This window comes from Molossus molossus, unplaced genomic scaffold (genome assembly GCF_014108415.1).
Source record: "Molossus molossus isolate mMolMol1 unplaced genomic scaffold, mMolMol1.p scaffold_m16_p_15, whole genome shotgun sequence".
NCBI lineage: Eukaryota > Metazoa > Chordata > Mammalia > Chiroptera > Molossidae > Molossus > Molossus molossus.
Genome location: NW_023425350.1, coordinates 51,273,667 through 51,290,554, shown reverse-complemented (window position 1 = coordinate 51,290,554; position 16,888 = coordinate 51,273,667). Strand labels below are relative to the sequence as shown.

The following is a 16,888-nucleotide window of genomic DNA, read 5'->3' as shown; positions in this document are numbered from 1 at the left end:
CCTCCCTCTCTGGGGAGTCTTATGGGATGCCACACTTGGTCCAGAGGTATGAGAAACACCTAGCCCATGCCTCACACACGGTAGGAGTGCAGTTAATGTCAGCTCCCTTCCTTTAACCACTCAAAGTGGTCACTGTGGGGAGGCCCTTTGCCCTCAGCCCCGTCTAGAGGTTGATGGGCCTCTGATCCCTGCCTCCCCTCCCTTCTCCAGCTTATCACAAACACCTGGATGTCATAACGTCTTCTGTGTCCTCGTGTGTTATTCTGAGACACAGTCTGGGGAGGGTACTTGAGTAGGGCCCCTCTGACTGAGGCTGGTCTTTCTTGCAACATGGGCTGGCCTGTGCCAGTCTCATGGAGGGATGGAGAAGGGTGAGGCACTGACCCTGCTCGTTGGGCAGGATGCTGGCAGGAGGGCAGGAGGAGCAGGGGCGGAGCTTCCAGAACAAAGGAGAATGGGGAGCCCTGGGGGCCCAGGCTAGCCATCAAAAAGGCTCTGCAGAGCGAGCAAGCCACAGCTGCCGCCCGGGCGCCCAGCAGTTCGCCAGACAACCCTCGGCTGGTCCCTTCTGCCTGCCCCAGCCTGGGCACCTAAGCAACACTTTAGAGACGCCTTGTTCTCCAGCGTGATTGCGCCGGCACAGCTCTGTGGCTTTCTCTGCCTGGTGTGGGTTGCTGCTGCGGTTCCAGAGGACAGCAGAGGGATGGCCGGGAGCGGAGCCAGGAGCCAGGAAGGCCGCCGGGAACATGCCTTCATCCCGGAGCCTTTTAATGGAGCCAATGTAGCCCCCCAGCTCTGGCTGCACCGCTTTGAGGTCATCAACGACCTCAACCATTGGGACCATACCACCCAGCTGAGGTTCCTGAAAGAGTCCCTCAGGGGAGATGCCCTGGGGGTCTACAGTGGACTCAGTCCTGAGGAGCAGGGGGACTATAGGGCTGTGAAAGAGGCCCTGCTGAAGACCTTCGGGGGGCCCGGAGCCGCCCACCCCCACCTGCCCAAGGAGATCGTCTTTGCCAACAGCATGGGTAAGGGCTACTACCTGAAGGGGAAGATCGGCAAAGTGCCCGTGAGGTTCCTGGTGGACTCTGGGGCCCAGGTCTCCGTGGTCCACCCAAACCTGTGGGAGGAGGTCACTGATGGGGACTTGGACACCCTTCGGCCCTTTGAGAATGTGGTAAAAGTGGCCAATGGGGCGGAAATGAAGATCCTGGGCATCTGGGACACGGTGGTGTCGCTGGGCAAACTGAAGCTCAAGGCCGAGTTCCTGGTGGCCAATGCCAGCGCTGAGGAGGCCATCATCGGCACCGACGTGCTCCAGGACCACAACGCCATCCTGGACTTCGAGCACCGCACGTGCACCCTCAAGGGGAAGAAGTTCCGCCTTCTGCCCGTAGGAGGGTCCCTGGAAGATGAGTTCGACCTGGAGCTCATAGAGGAGGAGCCCTCGGAGGAGGGGCGGCAGCAGCTCTCCTATTGAAAACCCCCCTTTTTCCTACCCCCCAAATATTGGTGGAAGACCCACCACAGTAGAGGGGAAGAGCAGGTCCTCGGGGGGTCACCAGGCTTGGCCCGCCCTCTAAAACCAACTCTTTCCCTCCTCTACTCACCCCCTCCCTCCTCTGCCCCTGGCGGGGAGGCTGCATCTGGACTGGCACAGGTGAGGGAGAGCAGGTGGGCTGTCTTAGAGGGGGAGGGTCCTCATGGCTGCCAAGCTGCTACTGGTGGCAAAGACGCAAAGGCTGGAAGAAGGTTCTGTGAAGGTTAGAAATGATTGTCTTTGAGAGAGGACTGGAGGACTTTGTAGATCCCCTGAGACATGGCCGAACCACCTAGGTCTGTGCAGTCTGAACCAGCGGGGTGGGGGCTGGCAGCAGGGTCCCCGCAGCTCTTGCGGGTGAGGGTCACAGCTGCTCAGGAGTCTTCCCCGCTGGGTCTTCCCACCTGCGTGATGTATGTTTCCTTCTGCTGTTTGCTTTGAAACCCATGGAGCCTTGTGCCAATAATTCATTACTTCCAAAACCAATAAAGATTGACTCATGGCAAAACCATGTAATGTGTTGATTAGGGATGAATGGGATGGATGTGCGAGGGTGAGGAAACCAGGGTGTAAATGTCAAGGAGAAGGAAGGCTCCAGTGTGTGCTGAGAGCCTGCCCTGGATGTAGGAGACTAGATAGACCGTGACTGTGTATCTTGGATTTCATGATGGCCTCCATTTAAAACATTTTTACTTATTTCCTCCATCATTCCTGCCATCATTTCTAATTGAGTCATTATTCCTCTAATAGTTTCAAACTATAATATTTTAGCATCTAAATTATACCCAAAAAGGGACCCTAACGTTATTTGTGAGATGTCTTGATTGGGGATTGGGAAATTACGGTTTTGTAAACAGATGGAAAAGGATCTGCCTGGCAAGCAGGTTCTTACAGCCACCTGGGGGCCAGGTTTGGAGGCAGATGCCAGGCCAGGGGACAGGTGTTGACCGGCTTGAGCTACCCAGAGGAAGTGGCGACAGCAGGGGGGCTCTGGAGCGGCTCTTCCTGGAGGGAGGTGGACTGAGCTTGCAACTGGAGAGGCAGGAGTGGCGGGGGGCATTCCCAGACTTGGGAATGGGGTGTCATCTCTCTCAGGGTCTACCTCATAATCTGCTTCCAAATGCCTCCCTCTGGGACTGAGCAGGGCCAGGAATCTGAAAAGCCCTAGCCAAGAGAGACATTGAGGGACAACGCTTTGAGAGGTTTCATTGGGAGGCAGGAAGGGCCCTCTTCCTCTCATGAAGGTTCAAGGGCCCTGTCCCAGAGGTCTCCACCTGGACATCCCCAAGGCAAACAGCTGGCCTGAGGAGGTGAGTATGACTTGCCCCTGGACCTCTGGAAGCTGACTGAGCTGCTCCCCATTGAATTCCAGCTGATTCTATGGAAACTGAGGCACCTGCTCAGCCCCTTAGCCTCCTGATCACTAGCCTCCTGATCACTGAAGCCTGGCCCTGGGCAGCCAAACAACTTCACAGGAATGAGCTCCCCAGCCCCAGGGAACTTGGAGTAAGTGGAGGGGCTGGATCTGGGAGAAGTCTTTTCCCAGGAAAGTGAGGCCTGGAGGAACGGTGGTCCCAGCGAGAAGCCTCGAAGTGGAGCTGGAGCCGGAGGAGGAGGTAGGAGAAGTAGAGAAGGAGGTGCTCTTCTGTCCCCCACCTCTGCAGAAGCTGCTTCTCTCCTAGGCCAAACCCTCCCCCGAGGGGCCAAGCCCAGGTGGCACCTCCCTGTGACCTATTTCCTCTGGGTCCTTCAGCACCTAGCCATGTGCTGGGCTGAGGGAGGGGGAGGATGTGGAGTGGGTGGACAGGGAAGCAGGCAGGGGCATGGGGAGTTTGGTGCCAGGCCAGAATCCCATGGCAGCACCCAGTTGTCCTCTCCTGCCCTTCCCTTCCCCATGCATGGCGGCTGGTGAACAAGAGCAGGTGACCTGTGTCCCAGCTGCAGAGACCTTTCCTCCCCTGTTGGAGGGAGGAGAGCCTGAGCCACCAGGCTCTCAACCTCTCTCTCCTGAGGAAAGGGAGTGCCCAGGCTGGGCCTGATGTGAGGAGGAGGCCCCCGTGGAGGAAGGAACCGGTGGTGGTTCTTACCCCGAGTGAGACCAGACAGGTGCAGTGTGTGAGGGGGCGGTTACCAGTGCAAATGTGCGAGGTGGAACTGGGGCTGCGGGGTGGTGAGCACCACTCTCCTAGGAGCAGAGTATCAAGGGGGAGCGCTGGAGGGCAGCTAGGGAGTGGGGCGGCCACACTGCCAGGGCTGATGCCTGGGTGAGGCGTTTGAGCTTGACTTGCACGCGAGTGTTTGAATGGTGGGGGACCAGAACGGTTGATCTGGCGTCGTGGTGCAGGTTGGAGTAAAGCAGCGGCAAAGAACTGAGCTTGAACACCACGGCAGTGTTCACACGTAGGGTCTGCGTTCGAGATGACAGAAAGGAGACAGAGGCAGGCATCATGTGAGGGTCTGATCCTGGCTGCACATTAGCATCTCCCGAGAAGAGCAATTACAGCTGGTTTGCAGGTGGCCCTAAAGATTCAGGTTACACCTTTTTGGCAGGAACACCCAGAAGCCCGCCTCAGTGCCTGTCTGGAGCCGGGGAATTGAAGAACGGAGTAAATGCCTATTTATTCCCTTATTGCTGATTTAACTTTAATTAGTTGGTCAAAGCTGTGTCTGCCAGGTTTCTCCACTGTAAACTATTTTTTCCTGTGTAATGAATGAGTCTCCTGGGATGATACTATGAGGAATATATATTATATATAAAATATATAAGTAGCCAGTTTCTCATTGGACTGTCGCCCACTAGACCCGGTGATGACCCTTGCCTGCAGTGGTGACCTTTTAGTTCTGTCCTCCATGTTTATTCGCTTCCACTCAGCTCTAAAGAAAAGCTTTCCACTCCTGTTTATTTCTTGATTACTTATTTATATCATTGTAGGCTCACAGACTTATTTAATCAGTTCTACTGTTACTATCATTGTTTATGTTGATGCTCACACTGTTTAGATTGGTCTTAGGGGACTTTTCAAACTGGCTCCTGTCTGCTCTGCTTGGACCATCATGATCTGAACCCTTCCTAATTTTCTTTGTAAAATGTTGCAGGTTCATCTTGTATCTTCCTTGCACCAGCCCTGCAATCAGCCATTTCTCCAAAGAGCCCTGGTTCTGTTTGGTAGAGCTTGGTATGCAGAAACCAGGATCTGGATGTTAGGTGTGCTCATTGCTACTGGGTGCCATGATTTCTAAGTCCACTCAGTGGTCAAAGCTGAGACAGAAACATATAGTATGTTTCTATATCTATTACTCTGTATATTAAAATTCTGAGTTCATGCCCAGCTGGTGTGGCTCAGTGGTTGAGCGTCAACCCATGCACCAAGAGGTCGCCAGTTCGATTCCTGGTCAGGACACATGCCCAGGTTGTGGGCTGATCCCCAGTGGGGGGCATGCAGGAGGCGGCCAAACGATGTTCTCTCTCATGGGTGTTTCTTTTTCTCTCTCTCTCTCTCCTTCCCCTCTCTCTAAAATCAATAAAGAAAAATATTTTTTTAAAAAACACACTCATACAGATGCCTCCAGTTCCAACCCAGCACCATAGAGTTTATTCTAACCTTCCCCCTTTCCATGTGTGTAACTTCTTTCCCAACAATGAGAAAACTGGCTCCAGGTTACTTATTTGCTCAGTTCTAGAAGACCCAGAAAGTAGTTTCAGAATGCTAACCCATATGACTATGAAAAACACACCTAGGAGCAACCAGTTACTAATCACCTCGTGAGTGCCAGGTGTGGGTGGTCCTTGGCCGAAAATAAGAAAGATAAATGATGAAATCAGACTGCAGTCATCTTAAGCACGAAGGCTTGCAGCTATGCAAGGCTTTAGGGGCCAGCCTGAAGGTATTACTTTATCTTGAGGACACAATGTGCCCATCAGGAGGACAGCTGGAGTCAGAGACCAAAGGCCACAAGTTGTCTTGTGGCGATGCCGAGGGAGTGGCCAGTCCCCATGCCCCAGAGAGGTGACCTGGCCTGCCTACCTGGTCCTCAGCCACTGAAGACATACCGAGGCAGCTGTCTGCTGACGCCACCACACATTCCAGTCCTATCAGTCACCAGCCTATCCAGAGTCCCCTGTTGCCAAGCAACCCAGGGTAATAAATGTGGCTTCCCTGGCTAGGCTGCAAGGAGGGCAAACTCTGGTCAGGCCACTCTGACCATTGGCTCCACCCAGTTGTTCTGTTCCTCATTGTGGGTTCATAAACTGGTTCTCCAGTTCTGACTCAGATATTGTGGGCCAGCCTTCCCTAGGCCTGGACTGGAGCAAATTCTCCAAGGCACATGTTGCCCGTTGGACGTGCTTGGGGCAGCCTTGTCCTGCTCTGCCTCTCCGAGCACCTTCCTGCCCCGAAGTGTGTGAGGTGGGCCCTGACCTCTAGGACATCACAGTCTGAAGAGGGAGACAGTCAGGCCCGTGCTGTGTCCCCTCCCATGTATGCAGGGGCGCAGAGAGGGTCACGTGGTAGGGTCAGGACGGGCCCCACAGAGGAGATCTTTGTGGCCATTTCCGGAGGGGAGGGAGAAAGGGAGGAAGTTGGGAAGGGGAGCAGGGAGGTGTGGGGCTGGTGCAGGCCACCAGGTGACTGGGCATGGGCCAAGTGTGGAGGGTCCTGAATGACCCCTGAGGACACTGTGGAAGGCCAGGGAAGCCAATGCTGCATCTCGTCAGCTCTAAGATGCACTCCATTAAAAAGTACATTCTGAATTTAGTAATAGTTTTTGGAGAAGGAAAAAATAAACCCTGTAACAAAGTATGCACCAGTGGTACATCTTCGTGTAAGAAGCAGTCAGATGTGTGTGGGGGTGGGTCCCACGTACAGAAAAGACTCGACTCCCGCTCAGGTGCCAAGTCAGCTCTGTGCAGCCGCCTGGTGGGTGGGGCCGTCAAGGATTCTGGGACTGTGTTCAGCCGCAGCCTAAAAGATGCCACGATTGATTAATGATGTCTGCCGTGGGAGCAGCGTGGGGCGTGAGCCCAGCTTTCCCGTGTGTGTGCAGTCGGGCCTTGTCCTTAGGCAGTGGGAGCCTCGGAAGGGTTGAAGGCAGGAGGTGACCTGCCGACACCCGCATTTGTAACGCCTCTGAGCCTCAGTGTACAAACTCAGTGAGGTATGAGAAGTATCCTTTAAAAATGATTTTCCGGGGGCGGGGTCGCCGGGCGCTGGGCATGCTGGGGGCCAGCGCGCGGGTTGCCGGGAACGGGGCGGAGCAGGTCCGCAGTGCGTCGAGTGGGAGAGGCAGCTGCCGCGGTAGTCGGTAGTCGGACGTCGGACGTGTTCCTTGGGATCCGGCGCCACAAGACCACCATCTTCACGGAGGCCAAGGAGTCGAGCACCGTGTTCGAGCTGAAGCGCATCGTTGAGGGCATCCTCAAGCGGCCGCCCGACGAGCAGCGACTCTACAAGGACGACCAACTTCTGGATGACGGCAAGACACTAGGCGAGTGGGGCTTCACCAGGCAGACAGCTGGGCCACAGGCCCCAGCCACTGTGGGGCTGGCCTTCCGGGCAGAGGATGCATTTGAGGCCCTGCGCCTTGAGCCCTTCTCTAGCCCCCAGAGCTGCCTGACGTGACTCAGGAAGCAGTGCCAGTGAACAAGCTGTGCACTGAGGGCCTGCCCCCCCCCCCCATGCCTGCATTCCCCCCCCCCAAATGATTTTCCAACATTAAAGCTAATTATGTCCAACTTTGAGTCCCCACTCAGCCAGCCTGTCTGTGGGACATTCCCTGCTCTGGACTGGGAAGAGGCCCCTGAATGCTATGCAGCACAGTGGGGTGGGGGCCGGGGGGAGGGGCTGGAAGTCATAGGTGCCCAGGTGCACTCTGACCACGAAGAGGCCCATGTCCCTGTGATCCCTTCAGGCCGTGTGGCTGGGCAGCTCTGGGTGGGGGAGTATTAGAAGCCCTGATCTCGGGTCGTGTCTTCCTCGGGACACAGGCAGTCCCTGCAGGTGATGCCTGCCATTTCCTCAGGCTGAGGCTGCTGTGAGGTGTGGGCCTGTTCTTTCCAGGACTGACGGCCATCCATCTCATCCAGCCGGATAGCTGTCTTCCCCATCTCCTCTAATGCACACCCAAGGCCACCCTCATCTCCCTGTCCAGGGCCCTCCAACAGATTCTCATCCATGGGTTTGGGTAGGGGCCAAAGTCTGGCAACACTGGCTTTTGGCTCAGTGACATGAGAGCCCTAAAAGGCCAGGCCACTTACTGAGATGGAAGATATGGGAGAAAAGCACACATTCGTATTGTCCTGCTGCCAGCCCAGGCAAGGGACTAGGAGTAAGGCTGGATGCAGGGAGTGGTTTGTGCTGGCCCAGGGCTGGGCTAAGAAGGCTCCATGGGGAAGGGGGACTGATTCTGGAGGTGAGGGGAGGAGGAACCAACAGGATCTGGTGACATCAATCATGGGATGTGAGGGACAAGTCTAAGGCAGCAGTTCTCACTGGGGGCAGTTTTTCCCCAGGACACTTTAGAAATGTCTGGAGCCGTGTGTGGTCACCACAACTTGACTAGGCCATGCTCTTGGCATCCAGTGGGTAGAGGTCAGAGATGCAGTCGACCATTCCCATAATGTGCAGGGCGCCACCCCCTTCCCACCAACACAGACTTCTCCAGCCCCGAATGAAACTGGCCTGAGGTGGCTTGCAAGTTGCTGATTTGGTAGTTTCTTTCTAAGTCTCACAAAGCTCCTGTAATGTTGATGTTATCTCCATTTAGCAGACAGGGAAACTGAAACCAGAGGAGGTTTGCCCAACGGCCAATTGCTCAGAAGGTCAATGCTGAATGGAGGCTGGAGTTGAAGCCGACCTGACTTAAAATGTTCACTGTAGTCTGCTGGAGCAGCCTGGATGAAGAGTTGGTCAAAATGAATGTAGATTGTTTTCATCTATTAAAAATAGAGCAAAGCAAGACAAAGTGGTGGGAATGAATGAGAAAGGCTGAAATATCTAATAAATAGGTCTTAACTAAACAGCCTATAAGATATTTATAAAACTCATGAACATGGAGACATTCATTGGTATTTGATCAATTTATGAAAATAAAAAGTTCAAAAAAATCATCAACCAAGTAGAGGAAACATAGTTGGCTGAAAATAAACTGGGAGGAAAAACCCCTAAAACCTCCACAAATTCCAGATCCTTTTCTTTGATGTTACTTAATGTTGCTTGGTTAATTTTTTTCATCATTTAAATTCCATTTAATGTTTTTTGTTTTGTTTTATTCTTTTTTTCTACAGAAGCAATGAGGGCTCATTATAGGAAAACCAGAGAATGAGGTCAACCCAGTCATATATATAAATAAACTTCATGGAGAGCGGCGCACCCACTCACCCTCCAGGTCAAACGTGGCATATTTTCCAGACCTTTCTCTCTGGATATTCACATGGCTGTATTTTCCTTCCTTTTTTCTCTTTTCACTTGCTCACTCATTTTCCCCCTTTTTAGCAAAAATAGGATTGTATAGTACTCTCTGTTTTGTAAACACTCATCCTTGATGGAACCTATCATCCATTTTCAGACATCTGGCTGTTGGAAAGCTCACCACCCAGGAGCCGAGAGGAGAGGACTGCAGTGAACGACATCTACCAGCCACGGCAGGGGGAGAGGTCACACAGGTGCGCAGCAGGGTTCCACTTACCTACCATCCTAAAACAGGCCCAACTGAACCACAGTGCGCAGAAGTGGAGGGTCAGGAGGCAAAATTGTAAAGGCAAGAAAGGGTGTGATTACAGCAGAAGTGGGGCAGCGGCGATGCTGTGTCAGGAAGGGGACTCGGTGACACCGGGGGCCAGCAGTGTCCCCTTGATTGTGTTGTGTTCACTCAGTGTTGATAATACTTCACAAAGCAGCACATTTGTGTCCTATGCACTTTTATCATGTACATGACATTTCACAATGCATTTTAAGAAATCAACAAAGTTAAGATAGTTGGCTGAAGCATTAACTAGAAACATAAAGCAGAGGGTAAAACTAATTGAAGCAAACTCTTCAAAAGGCACAAAACCATGTGCTCCACCTCTGTGCTGCATCAAAACCCCAATTTAAAAAAAGTGTCCCTAGCTGGTTTGGCTCAGCGGTTAGAGCGTCGGCCTGCGGTCCAGAGACACCCAGGTTCAGTTCCCGCTAAGGGCATGTACTTTGGTTACGGTTTGTCCCCGGCCCTGGTTGGTTGTGCGGGTGGCAGCCACTCGATGTGTCCCTTTCACATCGATGTTTCTCTCTCTCTCTCTCTCTCTCTCCCCCTCTTGCTCTATTAAACAAAAAAATGAAAAAATGTCCTCGAGTGAGGATAAAAATAATTTAAAAAAAAATAAAGTGAAATTTAATTTTTTTTTAAAAAACATTTTAAAAAATTTCTTTATTGATTTTAGAGAGAGAAGAAAAGAGGGGGGGGGGAGAGAGAAACGTTGATGAGCGAGAACATCAGTTGGCCTTCCTACATGCCCCCCACTGGGATCAGGCCTACAACCTGGGCATGTGCCCTGACCGGGAATCAAACCGGCAACCTCTTGGTGTGTGGGCCAATGCTCAACCACTGAACCACACTGGCCAGGCAAAAAATAACATGGAATATAATTTTAGACCAAATCGTCTTTTGGGCTGAATTGCTCCCCTTCACTTATTCTCTTTTTTTTTTTTTTTTTTATCCTCACCCGAGGATATTTTTCCATTTTTTGTACAGATAGAGTGGGAGGGAGAGAGAGGAAGGAGAGAGAGAGAGAAACATCGACGTGAAGGGACACATCGAGTGGCTGCCACCCACACGACCAACCAGGGCCGGGGACAAACTGCAACCGAAGTACGTGCCCCTAGCGGGAACCGAACCCGGGTCTCTCCGGACCACAGGCCGACACTCTAACCGCTGAGCCAAACTGGCCAGGGCCCCTTCACTTATTCTCAACCAGATTGTTTCAGTTTGTTTTTGACCAAGTCATCTGGATTGTGCTAAAGCCTAAGCGTTCTCCGGGCTCTCCTGTGGCGTTTTCCCACAGCCCTGATGCTGAAAAAGACCTTAATTTGCAGTAAAAACCTCACACCTTTGTTTTACCATCTTCCCTTGGGGCATGTGGCGTTGGCAACTGTTCTGCCTCAGCAAGGAACCTAAAGTTTGTATCTGCCTCTCACCCACCCACCCACAAACATGTATCACTGAGCACCCACGTGTACCAGGCACTGTTCCAGGTGCTGGGCACCACAATGGCGAGTTCAGTCTCTGCTCTGACAGAACCCCATTTTTCTTTTTTTTTTTAATCCTCACCCGAGGACATTTTTCCATTTTTTGTACAGATAGAGTGGGAGGGAGAAAGAGGGAGAGAGAGAGAGAGAAACATCGACTTGAAAGGGACACATCGAGTGGCTGCCACCCGCACGACCAACCAGGGCCGGGGACAAACTGCAACTGAGGTACATGCCCTTAGCGGGAACCGAACCCGGGTCTCTCCAGACCGCAGGCCGATGCTCTAACCGCTGAGCCAGACCAGCCAGGGCAGAACCCCATTTTTCATCAAACAAACTACAATGTGCCATGTGGTAAAAAGAAGAACTGAGTCAGGACCGGGCATGGTGGATGGAAAGTGATGAGGGGTGTACAATGTTATACAAAGGGACTTGGGGGGCCTCGGGGATAAGGTAACATCTGCGCAGAGACTTGAGTGAAAAGAGGAAACAAGCTATAAAGGAGTTATGGGGAAGGCATTCCAGGTGGAAGGAGTAACAGGTGCAAAGGCCTTGGGTGTTTTGGGAACAGCCCACAGGCCACGGTGTGGCGGAGTGTGTGAGGGGTAGGGAGATAGGACACTGCATCAGGGCAGGTGCCAGGGCCAGATCAAGTGGACCTGCCACTAGAGACTCGGCTATTCTGCTGAGCGATGGAGCTCCTCAGGAGGAAGGCTGGGGACCTAATTGCTGTTTTCAAAGGATCTTGGGTTGGGAGAGCCTGAGCCAGGGTGGGGGAGCAGAACCAGGGTGGAAGCCCAGGGCTCCAAGCTCCGTCTGATGGCTCCTTCCTTTGTCACTCTGATTTGCTCTCCGGTCTCAGCATGCAGCACAGAGGGGCTTCCCTGCAGTGGTCCCTTCGCCCTAGAGACTCAACACTGAGCCCTTTTTCTCTCTTACCTGCTGGCTTCCCTCCATCCATTTGCGGCCAAGTACAGGAGCCTGTACTTGTCTCTGTCCAAGATGCACCCTCCCTTTAGCCCGTCAATCACATTTTGGGTCCTGATTCTGTCAGGTGACTTAGGTGCCACCCTGCTACTTCGGGGTCACCCCAGATGTGAGGAATGTGCCATCGATGCCTGAGTCCAAATTACTGTATTTATGTTACATAGGACAGGGCCTGGGGATGGTTCCCAGTCACACTACTGGACAACTTCTTGCAGATTGACCAGTGTCCATTAATTTAATTTTGATGGGGTCACGAGTAATTTGTTAATACAATGCTGTAATTTGCAAGTCACTTTCTTTTTAAAAATATGCAGCAGAGCAGAGTCTAGGCTAGTCCTATAAAAACGTTATTCTTGTTTATTTGCAATTGAGTGCACTTTCTTGAGTTGGAGAGAAAGGTGGTAGTCCTTCCGCTCTTGACAGGTGACTCAGACCCAGGTCAACTCTATCGCTGACTCGAGCCTTTTCGGAAACCCCCAGAGAGCCTGGTTCCTCCACAGTCAGACTGGGATTACCTTCAGCCCTGAGGCAGCTCCCTTCTAGTCTTTGGCAAGTTTGTCTCCAGTTCTTAAAAAGAAACCACCCACACTTACCTTTCCTCTCCACACTCTCAACTCCAATAAACTCACCCATGCTGAGTCAAACTCACTTCCCTCTCCTTGCAAAAGAAAAGACCAGAGCATGTTTTATTATACACAGGCAACACATTTATATAACCATGTTCTCTACAAAGGTGGATTTGAAAAGACTTCCAAAATTAAATATATTAAAATAGGGGAAAAATTTAAATAAAAATCAAGGTCAGAGAAAAGGCTAGGGTGAATTTAGGACACAAATATACAAATCACAGGGTCTCATATAATTACTAAAGGTGAGATGTGAATTTGGCACTGAGCTTCCTGGCAGCCAAAGCAAGAAGAGAAAAATGATCCATTTAATGATTCACTTTTTCCCTGAAGAAACACACACCCGTTCTTCAGGGAAAGCAATGGGATTCCTGGACTGAGTTCTGAAAGGCTGTTTTGCCCAACTTGAAAGGATCTCAGTGTGAGGAAGAGAAAGCAGTGCCTCCCCCAGATCCTATCCTGATCAGCTGTTTTCATGGGTACCTCTTCGGGACCCCATGTTGTTCCAGGCCCTGTGCTGGTCTACACTTGACTGGCAGCTGCTTTGACCAAAACTTTTAACTGCAAAGTTGCAGAAACTTGTCACAACCTCTGCAGTTACCCAGAGTTCACACTTGAAGTGTGGTATTTTCATTGATTGTCTGGTTAGAGAGTTAGCTGCTAGTGTTCTGAGTTTCCTTTCTGTTGCAAAGATAATATGCAAACACTGGGACTCAGGCATATTCCACACTTGGGATGAAATGCTTATTTGAGTCTCTCTCTCTTTCTCTCTTCCTCCCCTCCCCCTCCCTCTCTCCCTCCTCTCTCTCCTCTCTCTTCTCTTTCTTCTCTCCTCTCTCTCAGCCACCCCTGTGCTGCCTGGTTCCTCTCTGAGAGGCTGAGCTGCCCTGCAGGGCTGGAGGGTTTAGGGTTGGTTTTGAATCTCTGAACAGCACCTAGATGAGATACCACCTGAAAAATGCCCCCTTCCCCACTGTTGGCCACATTCTGTCCCTGAGTCACCCTCTTCTCCGCTCCTGCTTTTAGTTTAACCACTTCCTGCCTACTATTTGTTGTCTAAATAGCACAGTCAGAATGACATACTTGGACACTCCCCCTACCATCTACTGTCATCTTCCTTCCAGGCTGATTACTCTTCTGAGAGTCAGTGTTCTGTCTTTGGAAATCTATGTTACATTCCTGAGACTGTGCTCTAGCTTTCCTCCTTGTTCATGAAATCATCACAATTGCTGAAATGCAGTGAAGACTTCCTGACCATCGGGCACTTGCTGGGCTCTTTTTAATCCCTTATCTAACTTAATGCCCCCCAAAGCCCTGGAAGAAAGTACTGTTAGCCCTCTGATGCACAGGTTTTACAACCATGAATTTACCAACCAGTATAAAAAATATTCTTAAAAAAGCCTAGAAAGTTTTAAAAAGCAAAGCTTGAATTTGCCACGTGCTGAGCACTGCACTGAGTCCACGTGGGTGAGTGACGTGTAGGTCGTCCTGCTGCCACCTACATGCAAAGGTGACGTGCAAACACTGCGCCATTCATATAAGGGACTGGAGCAGGCTTGTATTTTTGTATCTTAGGGGGAGGGTGTCCCAGAACCGATTCCCCTTCGATACTGAGGGTTGACTGTACCATCCTCACTCGACAGACCCGGGAAATAAGAGCCAAGGACACGTGCCCAGGTCACCCAGAGTGTAAAGGGTGGAGTTGGCCCTAGGCCTTGGATCTGTCTGACTGGAGTCTGTGTTCTTGACCATCACCCAGGACTTCCTTCCCAGGTAACTAAAGGGCGTGGCAACCAGGGTACCCCTCCTCCCTAGTCTCTCCTTCTGCTTGGCCAGCTCACTCCTGTTTGTTGATCAGAATTCGCTCTGGAGCTTTCTGACAACAGCATCTTCTACCTTGTGGAGGATGAGAGTACCATCAAGGCAAGAGTTTGTCAGACATTCTGTTTTGAACCAAATGACTGTTCTTGCAGATGGGTGTTGGATCTCCCATCCCCACTGGGATGCAGGGCTGGGCATAGACCTCAGGTGTTACCCAGCCTGGCCATCGGGTAGCCAACAGGGCTGGTGGGCTGGTGCATCTCCCTTTCCTCTGTCTCATAGGCTCTCCCAGGTGTCTTCTCTCCCTGGCCGATGGATTCCTTAAAGGCAGACGTTCTGACCCAGAGCTTTCTACCTTGACTTTCATTACGCACTTCTACCCCCAGGAGCAGCCAACAGCATCCTGTGAAAGGCTCCTCCCTCTTCTTCTAGGGCCTCAGCGAACCTCTGCAGCCCTCAGCCGCCCAGCTCTGTCTGGTCCTTGGGACCATATCCTTTGCTTCTGTTTTGGCTCTTGCCTCAGTTGTCTCACTAAATCCTGAACCTGGCTTCATGTACATCGAGGGAAGATCCCAGAAGCTCCAGCCTGGCAGAACCTGCCCTCCTGTCTGCTGAAAGGAGGTCAGTCACTCTCTCCCTCACCGTGCAGCTTTTCCCCCTCTGGGCAGTATGTTCACCTCTAGTCAGCAGCCTCACCCACCCACCTTGACTGGTCTCCACAGGGACACTCCACATAGGACAGAGTGGGCAGATATCTTGCCGCCCAATTCATTCTGAGCCCTGAACAATGCTTCCTGTGAGGCCCCGGCCTTGGGAGCCATAGGTCCCGAACTGATGGGAAGGCCCAAGAAAGCAATGGAAACTAAGGAGCTGATACTCCAGAGACTCTTGGCAGAGAGCCTTGATGTGTCCCTCCTCCTCTGGGTCACAGTGACAGCTAAGAGGTAGACCAAAGTGGCATTTGATAACAGGGCCTCCAAGGCCGGGGTGGAAGTTGTGTTTCGTAAATACTGGTTGAATAAGTAAAGGGATGTCACAAGGTCCACAACCAAAGAGATGTGGTGTAGAAAGGATGTCTTCAATCCCTGGAAAGGATGTCTTCCCCAGAAGCATGCTGGGTGGTTGCCACAAGGTCCCCCAGAAGGTGCAGGGGTCCAGGTTATTCCTCACATAGACAGGAAGGGAAGTTAGGGTACAGGGAAGCATGATGACTTGGCAGTGACAATCCACAATGGTGGTGTATGTTCGCAATTTCTGCCCCATTAACTGAAACCTAAGGTCCCTCTGTGGAAAATGAGTAATGGCATTCAAAGGCTTAAGAGAGAAAAGTTGCTCTACGTGGAAAATCTGTTACAGTGGACACAGCTCTTGCAGAAATGGAGGCAGAGGAGTTGGGCTCTGGGGTCAGTTCACTGGCTCTGTGGACTTGGAGCAGAAAGCCTCGCCTGTCTATTCCTACTTCCCAGCCTATGAAATGGGGATCATAATGGCACCCCTCCCCCCAGGGCTGATGGGCGAGGTCATGGAGGTGCTCAATACATGTGAGTTGACCATTATTGTGACATGGACCCATGTCGCGTAAAGAAGGACACTCTTCATCAGGCTGCTGTGGACAGGAAAACGTGGAATAAGATTTGTCATCTTGTGGGGAGGCTGTCGTTAACGTGAGAGCCGTCTTCGCTATCTGTGGTTTCGGGCGTCCTCGCCTTGGCCGCAGTAAACAGGGATCCTGACACTGGATAGAACATAGCTTCCTTCCCTGTTTCTGCCCATTCCCTCTGGTGGATCCTGGAATCACATCCCAGACAGGCCCGCACACCCTCTGGTTTCTGAAGAAAGCAGAAGAGCCAGGGCCCTTCCCCAAGGAGAAGTACCAGAAAGATCCCTTTCATAAGCCCCGTGGGCCGCATCAAAACCTTTAAACATTTTAGGCAGCTTTTAGAGTAAGAAGTCACCTGTCAAGAAGGAGATAGACACCGTTTTCCTTCCTCCTGGTTCTAAGCAGGTGTCCTCTTAGGGTGCAAGGAGTCAGGCGAGGAAGGAGAGCTCTGCTCTGCAGACCGGCCAGGCCGGGAACAGGGCCCGGAGCCCATAGCGCTAGAAAGACGGCTCAGGGCAGGGTTCTGTGTTTTGTTCACTGATGTGTCTTCAGCTGTATGACGGACCCTAGCACAGAACAGGTGTTGAATCCCTACTTGTTAAACGGATTAATAAATTTAAATTAACTGAAGGGGTTAACATGCAAAAGAACTAACCTCCTAAACTGGGTGCCTTTCCTTCTCTCAATGAGTTGTGCAATACACGAGGTCTCTCACAGTGTGGGGCCCTCCCTGCACACGTCCATTGCCCACCACGTGCTCCAGCCTCCAGGCCACACCCGAGCCCCCAGGAGCGAGTCCCTTCCTGGAAACCTGCCTCGTCGCCCTGGAAGTCCTTTCTCTGGAAGTCTCCTTTCCTAGCAAATCCGCACTCTTCCTCCAGGGCCCAACTCGAATGCCACCGCCTCTGATTTCCCATAGCACATCCCTGTACAGCTTGATTCCATACTAACTATATTGGTGTTCTCTATCCTGTCAGACCGAGGGCCACTGGGAAGACAGGAATTCTTGTCTGTGTCACAGCCGGAGTGCCGCCTACGCCGGAGGTGTTGACGTGACGAGCCGAGCGCGCCTGCGAGAGCAGGGCACGTGGGT

General features: G+C 51.9%; 2 protein-coding genes and 1 long non-coding RNA gene across 3 annotated transcripts; all 3 read left to right on the top strand.

Moving 5' to 3' along the window:
- The first annotated feature begins 361 nt into the window (after positions 1-361).
- ASPRV1 (aspartic peptidase retroviral like 1) lies at positions 362-1,480 on the top strand. Its single transcript, XM_036262415.1, has 2 exons — positions 362-371; positions 582-1,480. The coding sequence occupies exons 1-2, from the start codon at positions 362-364 to the stop codon at positions 1,478-1,480; spliced, it is 909 nt and encodes a 302-aa protein (XP_036118308.1).
- Positions 1,481-5,449: 3,969 nt separating this feature from the next.
- Positions 5,450-7,190, top strand: LOC118630545 (elongin-B-like). Its single transcript, XM_036262414.1, has 2 exons — positions 5,450-5,547; positions 6,798-7,190. The coding sequence occupies exons 1-2, from the start codon at positions 5,450-5,452 to the stop codon at positions 7,156-7,158; spliced, it is 459 nt and encodes a 152-aa protein (XP_036118307.1). The 3' UTR covers positions 7,159-7,190.
- A 1,629-nt stretch (positions 7,191-8,819) lies between these two features.
- LOC118630977 lies at positions 8,820-16,855 on the top strand. The gene is made up of 5 exons (XR_004959714.1): positions 8,820-8,923; positions 9,104-9,200; positions 14,018-14,147; positions 14,582-14,816; positions 16,773-16,855. It is a non-coding gene; the product is annotated as an uncharacterized LOC118630977 (long non-coding RNA).
- Positions 16,856-16,888: the final 33 nt, after the last annotated feature.

What these genes read in the sequence shown, in the direction of transcription:
- LOC118630545 (XM_036262414.1), top strand. Translation starts at nt 5,450, where the DNA reads ATGTGCCCATCAGGAGGACAGCTGGAGTCAGAGACCAAAGGCCACAAG. An exon ending in AGTCCCCATGCCCCAGAGAG is followed by an intron (nt 5,548 to 6,797) that starts GTGACCTGGCCT and finishes GGGGCGGAGCAG; the next exon opens with GTCCGCAGTGCGTCGAGTGG.